Below are 10,437 nucleotides of genomic sequence, written 5' to 3' on the forward strand. Positions count from 1 at the left end.
TTTTTTACCTCCTTATCTGCAAAATGAACTGCATAAAAAACTTAAGTTATAACTATGTATTTTTTAAATTTTATTTTATAGTTGATTTTTCAAAGGAGATAACTAATCAATAATTATTACTTTCCCAGACTTAGTGGAAGTAGGGTGAATAATTCATAGTTTTTGACAGAAATGGATAAATTTATCAATTTAAATTATTTGCCGCGGTATTTCACATGACTGTGACTCACGTAAATCACCTCAGCCACAAGTGGAACTAGTCAAAGTTTCTTTTTCTAACAGTAATAATGTTCAATGGCGGTTATTTCCTGTAGGGAACAGTGAAATCATAGTACATTGCATCTATTCACGTGTAAAACTGAATGTCGCCTGAATTTCAATGAACTAGTATGCCGATATGAAACAGTATCTACGTTGGGAGAAAAAATTAACGGTAAACAATTCTCTCCTCAATAAACCCGGTACGGATGTTTGTTAATCTTGGGAATGCTTATTTTTTTTTAGTGTGACTTGATTTTGTGCCAGGTCGCTTAAAGAAATTATGCTTATGGGGCTGAAAATATACGTATATAATTATTACTTTATTTTGAAATTTAAAGCTACATTTCAAGAACAATTTCAATTTCAAAAAAACAGGTTCTACTAACGCCGCTCTAAAATTCATTCCATAAAATAATTATTTATTTAACACCAAGTAAAATAACAATATTATGATATTGATCAGAAGGTACCCACGTTTTTCGTAGAAAATTATAAAATATTTTAGATAAGACAATAGTTAGAATATGTGAAACAGAGATCTGATCATATTAAATAAATACATTAAAAATGTTTAATGTAAGATAGAATTGAAGAACAGACTATTTAAATAAACACAAATAAATAATTAGCTATATAATATTATACTGCATACTTCAAGATCGTTTATGTCAGATTTTCGTCGAAAATCCTTGATCTATTCGCTCAAAAATTTATCCTTGTTTACGTTATAAATTCAGATTATTTCTATATAACACTTTATAATTACTGTAAATTAGTAATTCCAGTAAAATAATATAAGCAGGAAAACCCATTAGAAAATAATGGAGCCCAATTTTATGTTTGTGTTATGCTGTGACTTCATACAATTAATTTATACAAAGGTATCATTGCAAAATATGCTATTTTTAAAAATACGCTTAACTCATTTTAAATCTATTTGCACAGAATTTATTTTTGTTTTATATTTAGATAAAACAAATAATGTGAGGGGAAAAGTAGGAGATGAGTAATTCAACGATACGCGTGTCACGCACGCATTCGGTTAATATTCATAACACGTGTTCAGGAAAGCGCTTTTATTTTTTTATAGTAAAGAATTCCCGTTGTACTCTGTGATTCATATTTCTTAAGAACACAATATTTTATCATAGAACGTAGTGTGCGATGAAATTTCCGAGCGAGTCTACATTATATTATTATTATTCCATCAAATGAAGTCAATCTTAACCTTGACAAACTAGCACTTACTTATTATGTAAGATAATAAAAAAAAAATCTTTTTGTAGATTATTTAATTTATATTGCCTTTGTAAAATTGAAATAATATCCAACATTGCTTCCAGCTTAATCTAATTAAAAATAAAATATAATAAGTGAATAAAAATAAAATAATTTCTTAAAATGTATAGTAAATATAAAAATATAATTTTGATAATTATATTTTCATTCTGTATTATCAGTGCCGATGAGGTTGAATAACTCGTTTCAAACAAGTAAAAATTGGACGGAAATCTTCAGTATTTCTTATTACTTTTTTTGACAATTGTGCAATTTCATTTCTGTAATTTCTTATTAAGTATATGAAGTAAAATTAAGACTTTTTTACTAACCTTACTCGATTTTACGCGTTCGTGAAACGCACAAAGATCTTTTTTTTGTATTTTCTATCAACGACCTAATAACTAATTATACTCCCCCAATTCGTGTTATTAGACAAAAGCATTTTCAGTCATCAAATAATTTTTTAAGTAACGCCTATTAATTTCACGAACGGTTATTTTAAAAATAAAAAATAACTGATATGTTAATTTTGATAAGAAAGTTTGATAAGAAAGGAAATGAGTATTATAATGAAAAGATATTTTATATTATGTCATGAACATAATGTGAAGCGATAGTCGCAAATAAAAATGAGATTAAATGTCTCCCGCCGAAACGGTTGATGTATTTCTGCAAAAAAATGATTAATCCGGCGCCTTGTTTTATCATTAGCAGACCTTATAGTAAGTAACTATAATAGTTTGCATTGTTATTATTATGTAATGGGTACAGCAGTTTCCTGTTTGCAGTAGTAATGGTAGCAATTATAATAAAAGATTTTTATTTCAAATAATAATGATCGATCATTATTTGAAATAATATTTAGATTAAGAAATCTAAATATAAATGTATTAACAGATTTATATTATATTATTATTATTGATGCTATTCTCCTTATTCAAACGTACAATTTTCATGCAAAAACTCTAGAAAATTACTTAGAAGAATTAGAGTGAAAAAATTCTACGTTTTCAGAAGCATTTCAGAAAACCGTACTTCATACTCGGTACCAGTATCGTTTTATCATTTCATTGGATTAATTAGAAGCAGATTTTTATTCTTTGCGTTTCTTTTGAACGACTTTTTATAGGGTAGCGTATAGTTTTTATAGGGTATTTTCTTTCGAACTAATCCAAATTTTGGATAAATATATTAAGAAAAGTATCACCGATTATAAAATAATTCTTATAAAACACGTCTTCAACAAACAAATATAGGCTACAAGTTTCATAATTAAAAAATAATTATAACTATTCCTGACTAAAACAGTTTTTAGTTGAACAGTAAGAAATAATCAAAAAATGTTTATCTAAAAACGCCAAAATTAATTAAGAAAAGAAGAGATTGGGCTTTGCGAAGTTAAAAAAATATATTTTTTAAATTTTATTTGCGTATTTCATACGGATTTTAATTTGAATTGGGCTAAAAGTAGCTTGAAGATGCACCTTACTCAGATTTCTTCCTTTTTTTGAGGCAATTTGAATATATATACAAAATAAATCTTGATTTTTACCGTTGTTATGAAGTGTTGCTCTTAAGTGTTAAAAGTCTCATCGGTGAATAAATAATAGATTAGTATGATTTGCGTAACGATTTATGTTTGCAAATTTTGATGATTGCCGGCCTCCGTGGTGCGAGTGGTAGCGTCTCGGCCTTTCATCCGGAGGTTCCGGGTTCGAATCCCGGTCAGGCATGACATTTTCACACACACTAAAAAATCATTTATCTCATCCTCTGAAGCAATATCTAACGGTGGACCTGGAGGTTAAACAAAAAAAACTTTTGATGAATTACCCACCAAGTTGGTCTTCGCAAATCAGATGATTACGAAGTCGAGACTTCCAACGTTCAAATCCTAGTAAAGGCGGTTACTTTTATATGGATTTGAATACTAGATCGCAGATACCGGTGTTCTTTGGTGGTTGGGTTTCAATTAACCACACATCTCAGAAATGGTCGACTTGAGACTGTACAAGATTACACTTCACTTACACTCATACATAAAGTACTCATTCATCTACTGAAGTAATACCTGACGGTGATTCCCAGAGGCTAAGCAGGAAAAAATAGGAAGTTCTGAATTTTTTTAAATTCTAAATTTTAAAATTGAATTTTCCTATTTCATTTGCCGACGCTTTTATTTTTTTCTTTTCGTATACCCATATGTTTATTTATTCTCGATTTTTTTTTATAGCTTTCGTTTATTTTTATTTTTTCATATTTTTGCTTGTTTATATTCTTTTATTCATATTATATTGATGAAAAAGTGACGGAAAAATTTCAAGAATATTTTTATTCTTCATGGGAAAAATTTATTTTTAAATTAAATTTTTGTTGTTATGTTATATCGTCGTTAATTCTTAATTTAATTACAAATATTTTAAATGCAATAAAAATATTTAACGATTGATAACTGTACTTTTTCATGATAAATAGAAATAATTTTGGAGGCCTTAACCAGTGAAATAATCAAATTGATAAAAATAAATACTGAAGATTAATTAACATTTTTCCCAGCGATTCAAATTTTTCGAATTCTCATCTATAAAAAAATTATTGAAATAATTAGAAATAGATATAATGTTCAGAAACTGTTAAAAAACGGGCTGCCGTCATAGAGATTGTAAGTACCGTTTATTGGGTTAAAATTTAAAAATTAAACTTTTTCTTAGATGTCAACGTTAGTAAAATTTTCATAACATTATAATATACTTATTGTTATATTGAATAAAACATTTTGTTGGTAAATATCGTCAGTATCTGCTGCTAATTTTTAAACTGCTTTTACTTTCATAAAATTGGCCGCAGAACATCAAACGATAAGTTCATATTACATAAACCTATTACAACAAAAAACAATCAAAATATATTTACAGACGTACTACATTCTGAAACCAATTTAAACATGCGGGATCCAACTCCGGGGTACAAGATAGCAGCATCAGAAATTAAAATTATACAGAGTTTCCAAAACAAATTAGCGAGGAGCATAGCAGAGGTTCGTAAGAAACAGTGAAGTTCATGAATATTTGGGTTTACCGTATGTCCGAGAAGAAATAGGACGATTCGGTACAGAGTATCAATTGGTGTTAAACGAACACGTGAACTATTTGAATATGAACTTTCCAGATTAGTGAAGACGTTAGAAGGCTAAAACGACTCCATGTGTCGGACCTTGGTGACTAGATGTGATTTAACTACATAAACTAAGTGTTACCCATCGTGTTTAATTATTTCTCTCGTTTATGAATTGTTATGTTTTTTTGTTTTCTGTTGAGCTACCGATGATGTGGTGTTCTGACTTTAATTTATGTGTGTAGTTAGATTAAATATTCTGTATAGGAATATTAGTATGTTTTGAGAAGTTTCAATGGTAGCCTCTCTATATGTGATCATATTTACTTATGATTTCTGTAATTATAATTTATACTTATTTATTTGTACGTATTTACTTGTATTTTACTTACTTATTTGTACTTATTTCTGTACTATGATTTCTATTTTTGTTTCTTACGAGCTCAAGAAGCGAGTTAGTGTGAAATTTAAAAATAAATAAGATTGAATAATAAATAAAGTAAAAACTAAAAATTTCGAACAAGGATTCCTCCCTTCCCAAAATCAACTATTATGGTGCATTACAATATTATGGTTTCGTATTCTCGCACACGGATCTTATTCTATATTTTTTACATTGAATTTATCTTTGTTAACCATGCAATTCAATCTGAATGAATGGCTACGGCAAGAGTGAACGTCAAAATACGAATTATGGTCCGGAAATACCTTTGCCTAAGCATAGTATAAACAGAGTTAGCTAAATCATGAGTTTTATATGTTTAACAACAATCCCCCTCTCTCTCACTCTCTCTCCTCTTATTTATTATCTTTTAAATAAATGTTACGTCGCATCGGCTTAACTTTGGATTTAACTCAACTGATCAGCCGTTTGTAGGTAGGATTAACCTGTTCTGACTGTTTTCAAGGCCAAATGTTGTTTGGTAATCGAAGTATTATAAGTAATAGTGTTATACAGAAAACAGGAAACAACTGTTCAGTTTTTTCCATTAGATTTTCTTAGAATAAATAATTACAGTGAACTTTTTTAAACATTTTTATCAGATATCAGTAAAAAAAACCTATGAATTACATAAAAATATACGATCAATAATATGTTTTAAAATTACCTACTTCGTTTTTGTACATTATAAAATTTAAAGTATTTTTTATTTTTTATTTCAGAGGAGGGGAAATCTCTAATATATAACTTCCCCACCGAAGACGGTAATGGTCGAAATATTTGCAAGTCAAAATATGATCGTTCCCTTCCGGTTTTTAGATAGTTATATTCCAATGTTTTGATGCATCCTAATTCCAAAAATATTAAAATAAGTTGCAAAATTCTGCGTGTGTGTAAATTTACACATAAATTATCGTATTTCGTAATACATTTCAGAAGTTATTTTTAAGTAAAACTTTTCTAGTTTTAAGTAAAATTTTCATCATAGTGCAGGATTGCATTTATACTAATTTTTTATGCTTGTTACTGGTTTAACGAATCATCCTGCAGCATTTTAGTTTAATTTATTTTTCTTTTCATACTTAGAAAGTAAATCGATGAGAAAATAAAATAAGTAAGCTCTTAAGACTAATAATAATATTCAACTTATTACTGAAATAATTTGTAATTTTAAACTCTGTACAGATTCAAGCACAGCTAATCAACAACGTTATCAGACTTCTAACATATTATTAAGGCTTATTGCGTTTTTTTTTAATTCAAACATAATAAACTCTTAATCTTAATCTTCTTCTTCTTCTCTTAGTCTTAATCTTCCTCTAAGGTACTTTTCGAAAACAAAAGTATTTTTCTTTACATTAGAAATGTAAACATATGAATCTGAAAGGTATATTTTCATAAGGTATTGTTAACAGGGAATTTTTTTAACAATACTTTTAATAGCATTAAAGTATTTTATTTTCATTCCATTACATCATAAATTTTGTAGATAAACTGTTATGAACGCTAATTGCGTTCTGTTTATATTATTTTAATGGGTTATATTAGTAGAACGACGTTTATTAGCGTTCGCGCGGTTTAGTCCTTAGCCTAAATAAAAACACTGCCCAAAATGTATCTCTACTGAAATAAAAAGTTGGCAATAAAAATGTTGGATTTAAAAATAATAAGTTGATAAACTTATAACTATTGCATAGATATAGATTATAATAAATTATCTACCTGAATTCAGTTGGTTTGGTTTTATAATTAATGGTTTAAAACACAATAAATTCATGATACGCAATATTATTATGACGTTGTTCAAAGCAAATGGAATGCATATTGTAAAAAATAGTTTTTATAAAAATTTCCTAAATTTTACCAAAAGTCAGTAATTAATTTTAGAAACAAATTTATTTACGTTTTTTGTAAGTTAATTAAGACATAAAAATCTAATTATATCAGCTACTTGGAAATTAATTAAATTTAAAATAATTCGGTACATGTAGTATACCGTAAGTAAGTAAAATATATATAAAATACTAAGATTTTAAAATTTACATTGTAAGTAAATTCTATCAATTCGGTAGCATATATATTCAACATGCTTACATATACTCTAAAAGAAGAATGTTTTTACGTGCTAATTTATTACTATTAGCTATATTTTTAAATAAAATAATTTCGTTTTGACATTCTTACAATTTAAAATAATATTATTTTGTAAATACAATATAGATTGTTGCAAAATCTGAACAATTTCATTAGTACGATTTTATATAAAACTCATGCAATTAGAATTTAAAAAAATGTTATTTTGAATATATATATTTCTAAAAGAAATATATGCTGCAAATTTTATCGTGTAAACCGAATTGCATAAATTGATTTTATTTCATATTTTAGTTCATTCGTTAAATTAAAATATAGAACATTTTTTTTGTGTTTTTATTAATATTTTCCGGGTAATACAGTTTTATTTTGATAATTTTATTATGTTACAGAAATTTATCGAATTATTTCGAAACAAAGTTACAATTATTAAAAATAGCTTATATGTTAAAAAAGTAACCTCTCACATTTTGTAAGAGGTTTTTGAAATGTGATTTTTATTAGATAAATTTATTCTATAAGATCACTTTTTTAAAGGTGTGTAGATGTTTTATGATGAATAAGTATATCCTTTTTAATCTCTAGTTGATGCATAATTTAAAATAATATGCCTTTTATATAAAATTAAAATAAAATAACAGAAATCAGTTTTAAGTAAAAAAAAAGTTATTAATTTCTTAATTTATAAACGAATTAAAACCGTAGAAATTGAAAAAAAAACATAAAGGAAGTGTTTTTTTAAATCAACTTTATTTACTTAAATTATTTTTGTTAAAAATATAAAAGCTTAAAATATTTGCTGCCTGTATGAAAAACAGTAATACATAAGAAAAAAAGAGAAGAAGTCTATTCTTATCTTGATAAAAATGAGAAAAGAAACACATAGAAACTAATAATTGTAGGCTAAGAGCTTCTAAAATGCTTCAAAATGTATTATCTTAAATTTTATGCTTACTCTACGCTAAACTAAAAAAAATAATAAACAAATAAAATTAATAAAAGCGTAATTTCAAGTTGTTTTTAAGTTTCAACAGTTTCTTAAGTTTCGGGAAAATACTTTGAATATCGGGATGGCATTAAGCTATAAATCATAAACAATCACTACAAAACGATGACGGTAATAAAAAAATCTTCAAATGTCTATGTAAACATATAATTTCAAAAAATGTTTTTATAGCTTTCTTTCATGTTATCTGAAAAAATTCAAAATCAGTAAAATTGGTTGAAGTTAAAATATAATAAAAACAAATAAGCACACACATACGAGTCGAAGTAAATATTACTCGTTTTTAAGTCGATTACAAATACAAAGATGAGAGCATTTTGATAATTTAATGGCCCATTGGGTTTATGGATTTTTTAAAATTCAAATCCGTTATTTATATGGAATAAACTTTTATTTTAATATGCCTAAATTTTGTGTTTTATCTCATATTTATTCATAACTTATATAGGCCAACCTGTATGTAAAAAAAAAGTATTATTGAATTGCTTTATTAATTTTTGTAACGATTAGAAAACATTTTTAACATAAAATTATAAATTACACATTAAATTTGTAAATCTATTTTGATTTTATATAATTAAATTCGTCAAAAATAAATTTCTTAACATGTTGCTACGTGCATTGTTATAAAATGAATTTACGTTTAATAAATTTAAATTATTGCAATAGGAGTTTTTCATTATTAACACAAATAATAATTTTTTTGTGTACAAAATTAATTCTGCAATATAACAGGGTAAAAAGTAGCTTAGCTTACACATTTAACCTAAAAAAATATTTATTTTTAAAAATTCATACCTCGCTTTCACGAGAAAGACGACGAAATAATTCATCTGATTCAAATTTTCCCTTCTGGTCGGGAACAACCCGAGGCATTTTAAAGAAAACCCTCGGTTTAGGTTGTTCGTAAATGCTAACATCGAAGGGCAACATCCCTGCAAGCGATCCAGGATCATTCATTGACAACATCCCGCGGACGACTGCCAGCTAGAACATAACATTCTAAATCGGACACGCCTCCCGACCAATCATAGGCTTTATCAGCCCCTTACTCTAGTAAATGATTTTTGTACCCTATTGGTCCGATTACCACATCAAATTACACACCTCTGACTACACAACACTTCTGATTCACTGATAATTTACAGTAACATCTTATTATTAAAATAAAAGCTTTATATTTCTGTATTTTCTTTCTTTGTGAATACTGCCGCCTGTTAAACTTCTATATTTTTAAAATCTTTACAGAAGTAGAGAATTTACGAGTTAAATAAATATTTTAATTTAACTGAGATCTAATTTTATTTATTTTAGCAGCTCCCTAATATTAGAAATTTGTTATTAAAAGAACCTGCAATACAATAAAAATAAAATAAAACAAAAAGGAAGAACTAAAAGAAAATGAATGAATTAACAAATAAATAAAATTAAAAAAAAAAATCAACTAAAAACGCAGTTACAAAATTTTAAAGTAAGTTGATACCAAACATAATATGAAAATAGCTTACCGATCTACTGTAACACTAAGGTTAGGTAATCTAACATTATACTCGTACAAAAGTTTAAGATAAAGACAATTAGTTATATTTTCATACAGTAATTATGATTAATCCGGTAAAGATTTTTAATTATAATAATAATAAAAACTAGCAAAGATGTTTTACAGTATATTCCTAGGTTTTACAGTATATTCATAGAGCTTAAAACTTAACATTACCGCAGTGATGGTTGACAATTATTTTTACCCTTACTTATTTTTTTAACAAAAGAACAATCTTTTAAAAATGTTCTAGAATGATTTTTTAATCCAGTAAAAGTTGTAAAAATTGCCTTAACTTTAATTCTTTGCTAAGCTACTCTGTCGTCAAGTAGTAAAACACGTCGTTAAAAAAACTCAAATAATATGGTGGAATATTTGCAAGATAAATTAATTGAAAAAAAAGTAGCTTAATAATCTACCTCTATGATAAATACTGTGCACAATTTTCTAACGCTGATAAAGGTGTCATTCAAAATATTGAAATAACAGAATGTTTTAATTCATAGAATAAAAAAAATATGTATACGTGCCTTCCCCTTGTAAGATCCAAATATTAATTAATATTTTATTTGGCTATAACTCTGGAACTAATGAAAATAAGTACCACTTATAATATATTGTTGAAAAGCTCTCAATGAGGGCTTATTACTGCAGTTAAGAAAAAGTCTAAAATCCAAATTGTTTTGGATTTTGGACTTT

General features: G+C 26.6%; 1 protein-coding gene across 1 annotated transcript in view; it reads right to left on the reverse strand.

Annotated features, from left to right (window-relative positions):
- Positions 1 to 9,167, reverse strand: part of Bgb (core-binding factor subunit big brother) — a 101,886-nt gene extending 92,719 nt beyond the window's left edge. The window contains exon 1 of the mRNA XM_075356626.1: positions 8,997 to 9,167. Within this exon, the coding sequence (XP_075212741.1) occupies positions 8,997 to 9,167 (171 nt within the window). The remainder of the gene's footprint in view (positions 1 to 8,996) is intronic.
- Positions 9,168 to 10,437: the final 1,270 nt, after the last annotated feature.

The sequence above is a fragment of the Lycorma delicatula genome, chromosome 2 (genome assembly GCF_047948215.1).
Source record: "Lycorma delicatula isolate Av1 chromosome 2, ASM4794821v1, whole genome shotgun sequence".
NCBI classification, from domain to species: domain Eukaryota; kingdom Metazoa; phylum Arthropoda; class Insecta; order Hemiptera; family Fulgoridae; genus Lycorma; species Lycorma delicatula.